Raw genomic sequence first — 18,092 nt, 5'->3', positions numbered from 1 at the left:
GAAACCGATTAATGGAAATGTGCCTTGAGTCGCCTCTCCATTACAAAAACATCGAGTTGCGCATCTTAGGTGCAATCAACGAATTATCTAATCGCGTCCTATATTATGTCACGATACACTCCCTATGATCATATTCGATATTTTACACGCGGATACTCGCATCCCGGAACGTTTCACTTTTGTCTTTTTCGTATGTCTCTCAATTCGCCCTTGCAATTCGAGCGTTATGGACGATGTATGATGAATGTTAATGGCACATAAGACACGACGTGCAAAATAGTTGTTGATTTCCTACACTCGACACATTTGCATCGGCCCCAAACGTTTGTCAGCATTTCGAATAGCGTTTGTCTGCATTCATGAGATTCTGCGTATAATATGCTACAGAACTATTAGTATCTGCGGCGCGTAGAATTTACGGGGACACGTTTGAATGCCGACGATTAAAAATAGTACTTGCATGGAATCGATTATACGTTTGTTCTCTGTGTCGTCGGGTAACTTAATAATTTATTTTATTAAATTATATTTAAAAAATTTCTAATTATTTTCTTCCATAATTTTTTGAATTAAAGCGATGTTTTAGAACTTTGGGATTTTTTGAAATTTTTGTTGAATACTATTATATAATAGAGAATACTATTTGGAGTATTGATAATTTTATTGATAAGGGGGAAAAAATATGAAAATACCAGACTACATGCTTGTAGAAAATAAATCAAAATTATTGTTATATAATAGTAATAAAATCTTTTAATTTTTATTTCCAGATTTTTATATTAATGCATTTCAAAATTTATATCTTTTTTTTAATTATCAATTTATCAATTTAAGATATTTAGATATTTTTATTATACAATTATTATGAAAAATTCAGTTATAGCTGATCAATTTTCAAAAGAATAAATTAATTACGAAATTTGAATTCTTCTGTTAACTCTCCACAGTCATCAATGTCAGTTAATAATATAGATAAAATAAAATATTGTGAAAAGCCAAAAGTTAATTAAAATGTGTATAATCATCTTTGAGTAAATGCGAGAAAATAAATATGTAGTCAATTAAAATTATAATTAATTATTCTTATAAGTTAATTAATTCTTATATATATTACCAGTATATTATACCAAATGAAATTATTCTCGATACTTCAAAATGAAAAAATATTGTTCTTGAGATATATATATTTCTGATCTAAAATATAAAGCATTATGTTTCATCGAAGTATAGATTTCCTATAAAACTAAAAATACTACAATTAATTTTTATCAGACAACTTATTTTCATTCAATATTTTAAAAAAATCCAATATTGAATGTCTTTTTGTGTAATTATTATGAAATGTAGTGATATCTTAACTTTGTTTTGTATACAAAATATTATAAACCAATGTTTTAATAATTTTAAGTTTTAAAGATTTATTAATAAGAAAACTTCAAACACTTTGTTGAAGGATATTTTAAATAAATAATAGTTTCGCGAAAATAGAATTTTTTTCCGTTGATCCCTTTAAAGCTCTTTATAATATAAAAGTAATATTTACTAAATATATACAGAAAAATTTTTCTTTAGCAATAAACGAACCAGAAATTGAGTAGGTCAATTTTCTTAATATCCAGCATGAAAACTGTAAGAATCGGAACATTAATGTATCCTAAAGATAGTCAAGGTCACAAATCGGTAGCTGTGTTATAAGAACATATACAAGCTCTTTTATCGGAGTAAAAATAAGACTGTTGCTTACAATTAAGCACTGATTCTATATTGGCAAAAGGAAAATCGAGTAGTATGTAGGTAACAATAGTACGCTGTATCGAACATCAGTTAAATAAGTTCAATTAATATTTACAGTAACTACACATTTTCTTTTCATATAAATGCATCATATAGCTAGAATAATTTTTATCAATTTGTACGAAAAATACTATGGCTTGTAATTTATTGTTTCATATTTTCTTTTCTATTTATAGGAATTCCTATTTTATCTATTACTCCATGAACTGCGTTCTCTTCTTACATAGGATTTTCTATGGAACTGGGACAAGCTGAATATTAGAACTTGCAATGTGAATTGTAATTAGAAATTTGTAATTAGAATTTGTAATATGAATTTAAATATGGTATGCGTAAATATATTAATTATATATATGCGTAGATAATAATTAACTGATGTAATGAAAATAAGTAGGTATATACAGGGTGTCCCAGTAACGATGGGGGAAAGGGTGATTTTATATTCAGAAACGAATCGAAAAAGGAGAATAAAATTTTTTCATTCGAAGCTTCGTTGTTCAGAAAATCGACTTCGAATATTCACCGAGTATGCATGCACTTAACTTAGACTAAGGGGGATGGACTATCAGTATACCAGCGTACGCGGTGGATATTCAAAGTCGATTTTCTCAAAAACGAAGCTTCGAATGAAAAAATTTTATTCTTTACTTTCAAATCGTTTCTGTATGTAGAAGCTTGGAATAAAAAAATTTTATTTTTTATTTTCGATTTGTTCTTTTCGTGTAAAATCACCTTCTCCTCGGTTGTACCACCGATACTGATGTATTGATGTTCCATACATCTAAGGCATAGCTAAATGCACGTGTACTTGGTGAATTTTCAAAATCGATTTTCTGGAAAAATTTTATTCTTTTTTTTTTCGATTCATTTCTGAGGGTAGAATTCCTTCCTGGTTGTACTACCGTTGCTGAGACACCCTGTATAATTATATCTGGGATTCAATAGATGTCAACATTAGTTTTAATAAAAGCTGCTGTATATATTTAGTAATTGCAGGAAGAAAAGATTTGAAACCAGTCATTGAAATTATTTATTAATTGTAATGTTAAAACAATTAAAAATACATTAAAATATCATGTGGTAAAACGAATCAGGCTATAAAATAAAGTATATATAGATATTAATATCGTGTTAAACAATACTGTTCAACATATGGATGAAGATCATACTTTCTCGACCTGTTATTAGTGTTCAAGATATCATACAAAATAATTTTGCTAGAAATATAAAATTTGTAGGAAAAGCTGGCGCGTTTTACATATATAATAATTACGCATGTAATGAAATTCAACAAGTTTTTAATTGCAAAAACTTTCAGATAAATAATTTTAAGACAAAATACACATTTGAATATTTATTACAGAGGATGAGAAGATAGGTATTGTACATCCATAACTGTAATCGAAAGTATAGGGTTCCATCGAAACAAAAATATTGTCACAGAATTTTTTTTATATATCAATGCAAAAAATGCATAAAATTAATTCCACAATATAATATTTTATTCCATCTTACGTTACGTCTTCGGATTCCAATTATATGAGACACCTTGTATACATTGTAAAAATAACTAATGAAAAGAATTTGTCTCCAATACAAATTAAATTTCTAATAATTATTAAAGAAATAACATAATTGTAAAGTAAAGTTGCTTATAAAATATTTGTGCCTTGATTAAAAAATTACATTCTTATCATTTGGTTTTACAAAAATGTCTGTATAAAAAATTGATTCGTAAAAGATAAAAAATTGTAAGTTGAGTATCTAAGCTAAAAGCAATAAAGTATTCATATAAACAACACACAATACAGTGTATTTGAAATATTTTCATGAAAACAAATAAAAAATCCATTTTCTTTCTATTTAAAGAGAGTTGATCTTGTAAATGTATCAAAATATACAAATTATTGAGTATAAAAATTATTATTGGAGTTTATTTTTCCAGGTATGCAATGGCAATAACTTTTTATAACAATAGTAAAACTGTTACACAATTTGAGTGACTTCTATCGTTCGAATCGAATCCCGTTAAAAATCGTTCATTAAAATGACTTTTCTAAATTATTAAAAGATAAAACCCAAACATGAAGGGTATCCTACGGATTATTAGGCACGATGTTTCAAGTCCTTGTGATAATCTGACAAAACAATGTTTTTAACAAAAGTTACTGTATTTTCCGTGTTCTATATAATTGCAAGAAAAAAATTAAAAAAAGAAAATCTTTTTTCAAAAATTTTGAAAATTAAATATGAAAAACATTTTGTTAAAAACATTTTTTTGTCAGATTATTGCAAGTACTTGAAAAATAGTGCCTAACAATCCGTGTATAAAGTATATTATAACTTCTAAAACATCAAATTAAAGTTAAACTTACGGTAAAATAAAATGTATATTTTATTAGAATCAGGAGGAAAGATTTTTTAACTAAATATCGGTTGTTCGTTTTCAGAACTGCCAATATGGACGTACGACGGAAGCTCGACCTACCAAGCAGACGGCGCGAACAGCGACATTTACCTTTGCCCGGTGGCGATCTACAACGACCCCATCCGCCGCGGAAATAACAAGCTGGTACTCTGTGACACTTACTATAGCGACATGACCCCGACCACGTCGAATAAGCGTTTCAAGTGTAATGAGGCCATGGAAGCTGCTAAGGGTCAAGACCCATGGTTCGGAATCGAGCAAGAGTATACCTTCCTTGATTTCGATAAAAGACCGCTTGGCTGGCCGAAAAACGGTTTCCCTGGTCCTCAAGGACCCTACTACTGTGGCGTGGGCGCTGATAAAGTAATTGGTCGTGAAATCGTCGAGGCACATTATCGAGCTTGTCTTTACGCTGGCGTAAAGATTGCCGGTACTAATGCGGAAGTGATGCCCTCGCAATGGGAGTTCCAAGTCGGTCCATGCAGCGGAATATCAGCTGGGGACGACTTATGGATTGCTAGGTTTCTTCTTCATCGCGTAGCCGAGGAGTATGGCGTAGTCGTTACTCTAGACCCGAAACCGATGGAAGGCTCGTGGAATGGTGCTGGAGCACACACGAACTTCTCGACGAAAGCAATGCGTGCCGAGAATGGCATTAACGAGATCGAAAAGGCGATCAACAAGCTAAGCAAACAACATCTTAGACATATCCAAGCATATGATCCCCGCGGAGGAAAGGACAATGAACGCCGTTTAACAGGAAAATGTGAAACTAGCAGTATACACGACTTCAGTGCCGGCGTGGCCAATCGCAATGTTAGTATTCGCATTCCTCGAAGCGTTGCTGAGGAAAAGAAAGGTTATTTGGAAGATAGGAGACCCAGTAGCAACTGCGATCCCTACTCGGTGTGCGACGCATTGGTACGCACTTGCGTGTTGGATGAGTAAAGAGCGTTAACTCAATCTCAAATGAATGTAGACAGTGGAAAGGATAAATTGGATGAGAGATTTTGTAGTGCAATAGTGGTTGTACCTTCGTCGAACATATTCTGTGGAAACGTATGAAAAGCCTGCTAGATATATAATGACATTGTTCGACACGAATTTTAATCTGTAATTCGGTAAATTTTGTACAGCTTAACTTCCTAAATACGAATTCGCAAACGAAATTGCTCTATCACTCTCAGTTTTTGAAAAATATGAGTTTCTAAAAAAACGCACGATTTTTTGCTATAATGAAGGATTGCGCGAAAAGTAAGAAGTTTGGAAGTTCATTCTTATCTTAAAGGTTAGGCGAGAGATATTCATATAATTATTTATGCTTTTGAATAATTGCAATTGGTCATCAAAATTTAAAATTGAACCGTCGAGCGTACTTCTTATGCACTATTTTTGTATTTGTGCAAAAAGTTCTTTATCCAGCACGAATTTGATATACGGTATCGTATTCTGTACACTTTTCCGAAGAAGAAATCATTGTGAGAAAATGTTGGGATGATCACCAATGTTGTCAGGACGGTAAAATATACATTTGCAACGCATGAACTGTGTTTTGCCGCCACGCAGCCATTGCTCATTTATCTAAACTCGGCAGGGCCGTAACTAAATATAATCGATGTCAATAGTAAATACTCGATTGGATTTGTCAGGACGGTAAAATATACATTTGCAACGCATGAACTGTGTTTTGCCGCCACGCAGCCATTGCTCATTTATCTAAACTCGGCAGGGCCGTAACTAAATATAATCGATGTCAATATTGAAAAGAGATTGGATCTCGTTTAAAGTATATATATGAATATATATTTATTGTTTAAATATAATAATATATTTATTATAAAGTCAAAAAATATTTTCCATTAGCTTTTTGAAAAATTTCAGTGTAAAGTATTCAATGCAAAATGTGAATTATATGTTACAACATGACGCTGCTAAAGAATAAACATAATTGCTTAGGCATTAATAAAATTCTTTTGCAGAAAATATGACATATATATAAAGTAAAAGATTATCTGCAGCATGGATTGCAAATTGACAGCACACTTCTCTACGCAACGCATGGCAAAATATTTTTCTTCTATAAACAATCAATCCTATGTCGAGGATTCGTCATGTGGATATCTAAAATTTATAAATTGATGTCACGGTAAAGTGTCGTGATAAATAAATATGCTTAAATAAAACTTAAACGCTACCTTTTGCATCATCTTCAAATCCTGTTATTAAATAACATCCAAACATTACTGTGTTTGGGAAAGCGTTATAATCACATTAAAAAACTCTTATAAATCCATAAATAATTGTGTTTATGTTTTAACAACCTTATATTAAAAAGTCATTTGTATTAAATAATGAAATTGTTTTAAATTACAAATGATTGAAAGAAATTTTTTATAATTTAGCAATCAGTATAAAAAAATATATGAAAATATATACATGTTACATATATATAAAATGAGATATATTGACCGATGTTTTGGTAACAAGTATGCATGGCTACGGCCCTGTCGAGTCTAGATAAATGAGCAATTGCTGCGTGGCGGCAAAATACAGCTCACGCGTTGCAAATGTATATTTTACCGTCCGGACAACATTAGTGACCATCCCGACATTTTCTCACTATGATTTCTTCTTCGGAAAAGTCTACGGAATATGATACCGTATAGCTAATTCGTACTGGATAAAGAAGTTTTTGTAAAAATGTAAGAATAGTGCGTAGGAGGTACGCTCGGCGGCTTATTTCTAAACTTTGATGACGAATTGCAATTATTCAAAAGTACAAATAAATATAATTATAGATGTTGATAAACTCGGAAAACTATCGTTAACTTTTAGGATAAGAACGAACCCTCTAACTTCTTTAATTGTGGTGTGATTCTTCATTTTAACCAAAAATCGTGCGTTTTTGGAAAAAGTTATATTTTTCAAAAATTAAGGGTGATAGAACAATTTTGTTTGTCGATTCGTATTCAGGAAGTTAAGCTCCGCAAGAGTTATCAAATAAATATTACAGATTTGGGAAAAAGTTACAATTTGCTGTACAGTGTAATTGCTAGTAAAAAAAACTAAGAAAAAAGAAAAGAAAAGAAATAAAAGCGAGCAAAATATTTGGTAAGAAGAATTAATTTTGTTTTCGTTTGTACAATGTATTTTATGAAATTTTCGCGAATTGAACGACTTATAATTTGTATTTGGTACTTTTAAAGTGTGTAGTAGAATCGTTATAATTATATATGTATACATCTGAATATGTAAAAAAGGTTATTTTTAGACTATATCCTATGCACATAATGTTAACGCTTCTTACGTCTACCTATTTAATTGTGGCACGACAATAAGAAAAATTTCATTTATTGTATTATTATTTAACATTAATTGCATAGACATTTTAAAACTAATACGATTCAACTATTATTATTTTCATTGATCCTGGTGCTCGTTAAGTGAAAATAGGAAAGAAAATACATATATCAAATATGAATATGTAGTTTAGTAAATCTGAATGAACTTGATACATTATCTACGGTATATTGCATTCCTCGAAACAAATTTTGCGACAGTCTGTTTGCAACGAGTTACTCGATCGTTCTCACTTCAGTTAACCTGAAATGTTATCGATTTAGAATATCGATATGAAGTATAACGGTTTTTATAGATAGATATAATAATTTTGAAAAATTATTGTAAGGTCGCATATACCTAATTTTTCGCATCTTTTTTATTTTTTGATACATTCGAGGAGATATATTAGGTTGGAAAGCCGCAGTGATGTAAGATGATATTATATACCGTTTACTAAATTGTTTGCTTAAACGGATAGGCATTATTCCAGAATAAACTACAATAAAAAGTACATAACATTTTCTATGTTAGATACTATGTTCAAATATAATATACGTATCATTTAAATAAATGTAATACCTCTTTCGGTACCTGAAAATGTTAGAGGATGCCATGATCAATCACTATGATATACAACGTTAATCAAGAAATTTCATATGGGCACAACAAATTGGAAAGTTAAATAAACACGTCCTCGGTCGTAGTTATCGTTTAAATGATTACTTGCGGATTCTACAAAAGCGATAATATTATTATACTAGAATAAATACATACATACATTATAAAAAGAAGGAAAGTCGATGTAGCATGTACATGATGTATTTTCATATTTGTATGGTATATTTTCATATTTGTATTTTCTATGCTGACTTCTTCAATGTAATTGTATACCATGACCATTGTTGACAGTTTTGTTGGTAATGGTTATCACTGTTGTTGTTATGATAATAAAGAGCAACATTTTTGATGAAGAACCGATATTCTCTTATTGGTATCAAACATTAACTTTGTTACATTATAAAATAAAAAATTCTGCGAGTATCGCCATCAATTTATTTACTAGATTATTAACGCTAAATTACATAAGTATTAAGTTTTATAAAATTATAGAAATATTAAACATATGCTAATGTATAATTTTTATATATACATGCACATCCGATATATATATTTGTGATCACGCCAATGATCACATGAAAAAAAAAATATAAGTTAATCTATATAATAATATTTTCAGATAACTATTTTCTTCACACCCTTAAATGTTTATACAATGCAACATTGTTTTTACGCGGTTACTGGTATTCCTTTTACAAACTTCCTATACCATAAGTAGGAAGTGATTAATGAGAGACTATACCAAGTCAAGATATAACTAAAATGTTCATTTCGTAATTCTACTCTTGTTTGACCACCTACTGGATACTTATATGACTTGTCTTCTACAACTGCTTCAAGATATATGGGAGATGTGCCTCCCTTTTCAGACATTTGATACACATCTCTAGAGAACAAATAAACATATAGTTTTAGTTTCATTCAAAATGTTAGCAAAACAAAAGGATTATGAAATTAAACATAATAATTCCATGATAAATGATCCCATAAAAGTCTCCACGTAATCAGTTAACCAATTATTGTTCTGTTATTTATGACGATAAAGAATGAAATAGCAACCATAAATGGCTAATAAAAAATAAAAAAGATATCATTTATCAGATAAAAATTCATTTAACGCGATTTAATTACATTTCTATATTTTTTAATGAATTACATAAGTTCTTCTACGAAAAAGAAGTTCACACATTCGTTTTAATTATATGTAAACTGAAAGTATTATGTTTTAATAGTCTTTAAATGCTGATAAAGAATAAAATATGGCTAAATTTACTTTTACTAGAAATATTTGAATAAAACTTAAAATAAAAATGTTTCAGTAATAATTTCTAGTAGACCGAAAAGTATATAAATTTGAAGCTTTATTAACAGATCATTAGATACTCAAGACTATTACATTTATCTGTCATTAATAAAATATGCGAAGCTTTAACGTCACTTACTTTTTTCATGTTAGTTTATTATAAAAATTACTAGAGCTGCTTTCATAAAATCTTAATTGGAGAATAACATGATCATTTATCTTGAAATTATCATAATAATATTTTTACATACCTATAATACCACATATTACGGTTTGGTCGATTTTTAGGGACAAAGGATGGTCTCCTCTCATTCAATCTTAAAATTCCTACAATTTCTGTTTCTCCATCTATCTGACCTTCTTGTCTTGTTTGTGGATTTTTATGCATTTTTGGAACCCATCCACGATTTACCAAAATTGTTAAACTATAGGACATTGTAAACATGTAAAACAGACAAGAATTAAGGACAATTAATTTACTCACTCTCGATCTGCCAATTTAAATGGTGTAATGATATGATATCCTCTTGCATCTTTATTTAGTCCAAACATAGGTCTATCTAATGGTTTTCCATCTACTATTAAACTTCTATATCCTGCCATAAATTCTTTGTCATGTAAAAATGTTCCTCTCACTTTAATAGGATAATATTCTTTTGATTCTAAATCTTCTAAACTAAATAAAATTGTTCATTGAATTATAAAATTTTATAATAATGAAGATATTACAAATTTGATTAGCCTTACTCTTCTGGTAATTCAATAGGTTCTTGATTAATACGGCTGTTCAGTCTTTCTAATAAATCTAATTTCCATTTAAGTCTTTGAATTTGCCATGTACCAAGCACAAATGCACAAATTGGTATACCCTATTTAAAAATTGTTAATACAAAGGAATATTTACTTGCTTATGATCAATTATTTAGAAAATATAACTTATATTTTATGTTTTCAGCTTACCAATAAAAAATATGCAGAAAAATGAATCTTTTCACTTGAATCGTAAGAAATATTATATTTATTTTTAGGCATGAAAAGGTTAGGTTTCACCTTCTTATCATATGGCTTTTTGACATTTCTGAAGTTACACCATAACTCAGATAAACTCTTCTTGTTTAAAAATCGAACAATAACAATATTAGATGGGTTTCGTCCTTTTGTTAAAATTTTGTTAATTAATAACATCATCTTTATAGATACCGCTTTAAAAGTTTATATGTTACGTTCTTCTAGTTTGTAATAGATAGTAATATATGCAAGGGAATTTTACCAGCCTGGGTTGCCATTTAAGTTGTCAGGCGTACAGAACATTTCATTATTTCGTACTGGAACATAGAAGCAAAATATGGAGTGGGGAACAGTGTTCAAATATCGAGTGAGAAATGATAAGTATGGCATATATATCCCGCCACAGACGCAGGATGCAAGATATAGAAAGTGTCATTCTTCTACTTTTCCGATCCTTTTTTCTTATCTTCACGCAAGATGTAAGGAAATGTTTTCTTTATCTGACAGCTTTTTAGGTTTTGACTACGATTATTTTATGCTTTAGCGAATATAGCGTATAATGCATAATATATACAATATATAATAGACAATAATTGTGATGTAATAAATATGTACTTTTATATGCAATTTCATACATACTTTAATATTTATATATACTCACGAAAACAGTTACGTTGACGACCGGGTCTTTGATCTCCATTCTTTCACGTAGGACCGGACACATAATAGGCTTTTAACTCAAATGACATTACTGCACTAAAATCGGTTTATTATGGTTATATTGTAACAGTTATAAAATAAAAAATGTTCACGGAAGTATGCCTAGCAAAATTTCGGGTTACGCATGTTATAAACTTTAAAAAACGTAAAAAGTTGAATAACTATTACGTAATAAAATAAAACGCAGATAACAATTTAACAATCCTATATGCTAGAGAAAACATTTTCCAACACATATTAACAAATACGATCATATACCAATAATTTTAAGTAAAGAAAAACACGATAAAGAACATAGGTGTAGAAAAACGAAAATCTCCGTTGACCGGTCGTCAACGTGTTAAGATATAAGAAATCAATTTGTTTTGTACGAGCTACATATATTTTATTTATATATATAAATGACATTTAAATGAACATTTAAATGGCATTTAAAGACCTTCCTTATAATTTATAATTTATTATATTTCCAAAACATTTTAGCGTTATGGTTATTTGGTTATATTATGGTTCGGTTAATGATTTACAAAATAACATTGTATTCCAAGTGACATTACGCGTCATGTTGCTAGGTAACCAGGCGACGCATTCCCATCAGTTCTAATTATTTCCCCTCTGTCACTTTAACGCGAAGGAAAATACTTAGATTCCCTTTGTGATTTCTTTTTCTTGACAACTCTATTTTTTGCCACAACCAATTTCATACATTTTCGCACACACAGTTTTTCTTTGGCACCGCGATTGCGAAAAATAGTTTTTCCAGTGACCGTCATTCTTGTATAGAGGACGCTAAAATCAGTCTTATAGTTTTAGGTCGGTAAAACAGTCGAAGTTGAGCTGCAAAGCTCAATATAATGTTTGGTTTATTCTGTACTTCGTCTGTGGTTTAAGTAGTTAGCTTAACTGACGATACATTGACTCAAATTTTTAAAAATTTAAAGAAACGTAGACAAAATTTCTTGACTATTACAAGAGAGAATTTCAAACATTTGCTGTAAAAAGAATTTAGAATGAAGTAAATACAATAAATTTGCACAATATTGTACATATATGAAGTGAAAAATCTTTATTCAAAGTGATAATTAATTATTCATTAAAGCTTCGAACATTACTGTATACAGTCAATAGAAACTGTATATTTTTCATAATTATGTACTATATATCTTATGAAAAGAATTCATACACCAGATATAAATGCAATAGATCTATAAATAAAAAAAAATATTACAATATAATTAGATCGATAATCAGAAAAATAATACTTTTTTATAAATACATCAAAATTTATTTGTATTTTAAAAACAGCAAATATTTATATTTATTGCAGTTACCATCATAGGATATAATCAATTTTTAAGTCCTGTCGGTAACATTGTGGGTGAAGTGGAATTGATAAAGGGATTCTGGAGCTTCGATGTGTATATACCACTATATACGTATAGACAGGATTCACTAATCAAAATCTTTTGAAAATATTTCGGAAACTGAAACCAAGCAGTAGGTAACACGTATTAAAAAAGTTGACCAAAATATTAATTCTTAGAACATATAAAAAAATGATCAAAATCAATGAGGTATATTTAATTGACTTAATTTCTGAATATTTTGTCTTGTATCTTTGTAATGTCATAGTAATATTTACAACATTTAATGCAATTTTACTTTATGCTGAATCAATATTGTAGGAAATGACATTAGAATGATAATAGTGCTACAATAAGTTTATGTTTCGCGATGTCTATGGGTCTCGTTTGGACATTTATTAATCTTGATGCTGAAACAGTTGTAACGTCTGTGATTGTAACTTTCAGATTTATTGCACATAATAGTAGAGTACGCTATAAAACTATTGTTTTCCCAAAGTCAGTATTTCAGTTTGTGGCACTCAAAATTTTATAAAACGGTAAATCTATTTTATTTGTTACACGAGTAATATTTATTTCAAGATTTATTTCAAGATATATTTCAATTTATTATTTTCGAATCTACATATGGAATAATTTTTCAATATATGCAGTAATACACAACAAATTTGAAGAAAGTAACTTTTATAGTAAATAACGATTTTAATTAGCAAAATTTTGCTGATATAAAATGAAGGAAAAAAATATTAACTCAATAAATATTTTTTAATACTTTTTGTTTTCCATACAAATTTTTCAAATACTATAACTACATAGAATTATCGACGATTAAAACATATCTGTGTTTCTGTATTATTTGTTGTACATTTTTAAATACTGAGTCCGAGAAATGCATAACTTTATTTTGGATACGAAATTCTATTATCGAATAAATTAATTATTAATTGTTTTTAATCCATTTTTATCCATTTTAATTCATTTTCCTCGGATCTAAGAAAGCAAATTTAATAAAATATGTAAATATAACATAATATGGAAGAAATTTGAAAATATAATCAATATCGAAAACAAAAAAATTATTACCTCAATTGTGTAACAAAATTGTACACGTTATACAACATCTTTTTTCAAAAAGATTCGTTTTATAAAAGATTGTTTATATTCACTTTATTTACTGTTGTTAGTTAAAGAACTGAATTAAAATCTAATACAATTTTAGAATAAAAATGAAATTGAGGAATCTTACCACAGATATGAGGTTATGTTATGGTTTCTTTGAAAGAAACAATATCGAATTATACAAACAGATGAGTTTCGTGGGCGTCTAAATATCACAAGGAACCTTATTTGTCCAGTGAAATTAAACTTGAAGGCAATTGCGTAGGATTTTTTAACAAACAACATGCACGCACAATTCCAATTGCATTTCATTTCAAAGAAAGATGATATCAAGGAAAAAACACGACAACTTAACACAATTCAATTTATTTTGTCTAATTTAACTATTGTGATATTTCATTCCATTGAACGTCTGAAAGAAATGACTGATTTAATAATTACTAATTTGACGCCCTAACCTCATTACCACTGTAAACATTTCATGGAGACTAAAAGTTTACTTTACCCTTTTATCCTTTCCAATCCTAACGCGTTATTGACATGCGTACATGTAGACAGTTTAATGTATTATACCAGCAATTTTTGCAAATATTTTGACAAACTAAGGTTGAGTAGCAGTTATTGTTGTAATAAAAGTTATTCAGAATTCCATTCTTTATAACATACTTTAATATTATCGGAGTCGGTCATCGCATTTCGCGGTTTTTTCAAATTTTGTTTTTGCAAAGAAATAGCATATTGATCTATATTTCTTATTCATACTAAAATAGATTTTTAAAAAAAATTTCAAAATGTAAGTTGATTTAGGACAAAGTCATTGAAGTAAACTTTCATCCTAAAAGTATTATATATTATAAATAAGGAATACATTAATTCTTCTTGCATCAGGATCACCTGAGATTAATAATTGAGGTTAATGTGACGAATAATTAGGGAAGAAGTGTCACTAAAACGATTATCAGTTGATACATCGATCTCATTCGTTCTATGTGCCACGGACAACGACTCTGTACTCGGAAATTGCCGTGGGTGACTTATAAAGTCGTCTGTAGGCCTTTCCATGTCTCAGTCGATGAACGCCAACGTGCCGCGATCTATTTATTCGTTCGTGATCGGTATGTGCTACGTTGAACTGATTGAAAATAAAAATAAACCGTGAACTTGTTGGGAAAAATTTCGGGAATTGATTTTGCGTGAATTATCGGTTAATTAGGGAAACAGTCAACCGAAAAGGAAAGTGATTCAAGATGCGTATTATCGTGGTGTTGATCATCGCGGTATGTGTCTCCGTTGCTGAATTCAGTGTTGTACCTGATACAGGTAAAGGGAAACGATCATTTTGATGATTTACACCTTTGTGATTTACATTGGTAATTAATTTTCCATGAAATTTGATAATAAATTTTAAAATTGAATTCATACATCCATAAGAATAGTAGGAAAGATTTCACCAGCTTGGATTTCTTTGTTAAAAGCCTGGGAATTTTTTAAATAATTTGAAGATCTTTAGTTTATTAACTTAGAGATAAGAATTATTTAATTTGGTATAATGTCATTTTTTTAAATTTTTATGAATTGAAAGAATTCTTCGTTCTAATACTTTACCATAGATTGAATTTCCTCGTTAAAAGTGTGAAAATTTTGGAAACTAAAATAATTTTTAATTAAAAATTTTTGATTTTTTAATGTAAAGACAGGGATCTTTTAATTTCACGCAATGGAATTTTTTTAAATCTAATGTATAAATAGAAAAATTTTGTTACTTTTACATTTAATAATTTTAAATGGTATTTAAATCTTACGTTTTTTGTATGTACTAATCTTATATTTTTTATATATATAATTTTTTACATTCTACTTTTTGTCACTTTAAATTTATCTGTTTAAATTGGATGGAAAAAGATCTATTAATCTACTAAATGAAATAATATGTCATATATGTCATATAACTTATTTAATAAAATCTATGAATAATTTTTAATTTTAGTTTCTTAAACTTTTAAATGTTTGATTTTTAAAACTCAAAGAATGCTTTAGGTTTATGCGATATATTAATGTACAATTTAACGATAACAAATTTCAAATATTTTCTATAATGTAAAGATTAAAAAGTAGCCTGTTATTTTTGTAACATTATTTTATTTTTATTTTGTAATAATATTTTATTATTTTTGTAATAGTAATATTTTTTGAAAATATTTTCTATTTATTATATTTCTTTGGGAAATACTTATGTATAGTGTGTTCGAAGATAAAGTTGTAGTGACAGGTAGGCTTATTAATTAATAAAAATGTGATATTTTGTAAAAAAATTCTAGATCCTGGATTTGAAATATTAACTAACTCTAATTTGCATTTTTAATGATTCTTTTTCAACTATAGCATAAAGAGTAAAATAAACTGTATTTTCTCCTATTATTTAAATTATCATTTTTCTTTATTTTCTGCTTAAACTGTATAATAAAACAGTAGCCATAGAACGTTCTCATAAGGTGTTTACGGTGTTGCAAACCAGTCCCCATGCAAGTTGACAAGAAACCCGGTAACGGCACACACGGAACTATCAATTGTTTTTATGGTTATTTAGCTGGAAATTAACTATTTTCATGCTCACCAATCATGGAAATGAACTCGTGAATTTCTAATTGTAACCAATTCATCAATCAATTTACTAAGCGAAAAGCAATCTCCTTTGGAAAAGGATGGTTGACAAAACTATTGCATATTAATACAAAACTATGTTAACAGATTTATTGCATTGCTTCAAGACAAATAATAAAGGAAAGAAATATTTTGTGATAAAAAAATCATTAAGTACGATTAAACGATAAAATTTAATTTTTTATTAGCTTTATTATTGATCATATATTGATTATTAAAATAAAAGTATATATATATTATACCCATATATTATTAAGGTGATTATTAAAATCGTTATAAAATGGATTTATAACAAAATTGTACGTTTATTAGAAAAATAATAATTTCAGAAAACATTTTTTTCAATGGAAGAATATAACTTTTGAATTATCTTTTAAAAAAAACTAAAAAATTTATTATAAAAAAATTAAAAAATTTCAGATGTTTCCTATCGTTATTGATTTATATTATCGAATGTTTTTAATAAATGAAACGACTGAAAGAGAAGAAATTAACAGTAAAAGGTACATAAAAGTTTAGATAAGTGTAACTCAATAAAAACATCAAAATGAAACAGAGACTTAATTTATTATGATATATAGTAAGTTTATTATGGCTTACAATAATTAATTTGCATAAATATGAAAATTAAGAAAAGATCCAGAAAAACAGAATTTTTCATTGATCACTTAACCTTTCTCATCTAACACATTCAACTTCCAGTTATAATAAATGATTATAGGAAAAAAGGATAAGAAATTTTCAAAGCTAATTACTCGTATAAACAAATTACAGTTAATGAATTTATTTAATCGGAATTTTTCAGACAAAAATAAAAATAATACTTTTAGTGATATCAAATAAAATTTCTTAAAGGTGAAATAAATTTTTGTTTTGTTATAAACGTTCTGCAGGTTTGACGACAAATCTTCGAGAGATTTGGGGCAACGACGATTTTGTGATCGCCATATCGAACATCAAATTGAAACGGAAGGAATTGGAACTAACTCCTGATATTTTACTAGCAATAAAATATGACAGGCTTGAAACGAAAATGGTTCTCGTGCTCGAAAGGAAAACCAAACGAGGTAAAAACAAATCTTCATAAATATCGTATTAATATTTTATTACCTATTATTATAATAAACTTCACGCGAATTATAAATATGTCTTTTATACACCATCAGCCAGTTTTAAAAATGGCTCCATTTGCTTTACGATTCTTTATATGGCACACGCAACAGATCGAAGTGACTTTTTGAATTACATTTTTCTTCTTTAATATTCATGAAGATTTCTTCATATACGAGACGATCTCTAAATGATACTGCATTTTATAAAACTGCGGACTCTGAGTTACGAATGTAATAACTTCGAATGATAGTTTTTACGTTTTTAGTAAACAGAATAATTTGGTATTAAAGAAACGAGGAATAAGATTGTGATTTAAATATAGTCATATGAATTTTAATGGACGTGTATTTCAATGTCATTTTCAAGATATCTGTCATAAATTTAGTTTTTTAAATATTGTATAATTTTTGGTACTTCAAAGTAGCAATATTTCTCTAAATTATTAGGAAATATTTTCAATGGTAATAACTTTAATGCTTTCACTTGCCATGAAACTATATTAACCTTCATAATATGTATACTAACTATAAGCAAGGTACTGAAGTACTGATGTATTTCAGTCATGAATATAATTACATCTTGTATTATTTGCAAATTTATAAATTTATAAATAATATATTTA

At 28.4% G+C, this 18,092-nt stretch overlaps 3 protein-coding genes across 4 annotated transcripts in view; 2 read left to right on the top strand and 1 right to left on the bottom strand.

The window, feature by feature from the left end:
* Positions 1-5,846, top strand: part of Gs2 (glutamine synthetase 2) — a 63,871-nt gene extending 58,025 nt beyond the window's left edge. The window contains exon 2 of one of the 2 annotated variants that reach the window (XM_017912143.1): positions 4,245-5,846. In XM_017912143.1, the coding sequence (XP_017767632.1) occupies positions 4,245-5,170 (926 nt within the window). In that variant the 3' untranslated portion in view covers positions 5,171-5,846. The remainder of the gene's footprint in view (positions 1-4,244) is intronic. The other variant, XM_017912142.1, reaches the window with a different exon arrangement.
* A 2,977-nt stretch (positions 5,847-8,823) lies between these two features.
* Surf1 (surfeit locus protein 1) lies at positions 8,824-11,200 on the bottom strand. The gene is made up of 6 exons (XM_017912120.1): positions 11,155-11,200; positions 10,446-10,810; positions 10,233-10,354; positions 9,970-10,161; positions 9,737-9,910; positions 8,824-9,068 (listed from the first exon to the last, which is right to left on the bottom strand). Exons 2-6 carry the CDS (start codon positions 10,671-10,673, stop codon positions 8,852-8,854), a joined length of 933 nt encoding a protein of 310 aa, XP_017767609.1. The 5' UTR covers positions 10,674-10,810; positions 11,155-11,200; the 3' UTR covers positions 8,824-8,851.
* Positions 11,201-14,775: 3,575 nt separating this feature from the next.
* Tsp (Thrombospondin) overlaps positions 14,776-18,092 on the top strand; it is a 30,746-nt gene continuing 27,429 nt past the window's right edge. Inside the window, exons 1-2 of the mRNA XM_017912144.1 lie at positions 14,776-15,016; positions 17,251-17,424. Of these exons, the coding sequence (XP_017767633.1) occupies positions 14,944-15,016; positions 17,251-17,424 (247 nt within the window). The 5' untranslated portion in view covers positions 14,776-14,943. The remainder of the gene's footprint in view (positions 15,017-17,250; positions 17,425-18,092) is intronic.

This window comes from Eufriesea mexicana, unplaced genomic scaffold, assembly GCF_001483705.2.
Source record: "Eufriesea mexicana isolate 0111107269 unplaced genomic scaffold, ASM148370v2 scaffold325, whole genome shotgun sequence".
NCBI lineage: Eukaryota > Metazoa > Arthropoda > Insecta > Hymenoptera > Apidae > Eufriesea > Eufriesea mexicana.
This window is presented reverse-complemented; position numbering and strand designations above follow the sequence as displayed.

Coding starts and splice junctions, on each gene's coding strand:
- Surf1 (XM_017912120.1), bottom strand. CDS start 10,673: ATGATGTTATTAATTAACAAAATTTTAACAAAAGGACGAAACCCATCT. Junction 10,355..10,445: donor TTTCTGCATATTTTTTATTG/GTAAGCTGAAAA, acceptor ATTTTTAAATAG/GGTATACCAATTTGTGCATT. Junction 9,911..9,969: donor TTTAAATTGGCAGATCGAGA/GTGAGTAAATTA, acceptor AATGTCCTATAG/TTTAACAATTTTGGTAAATC.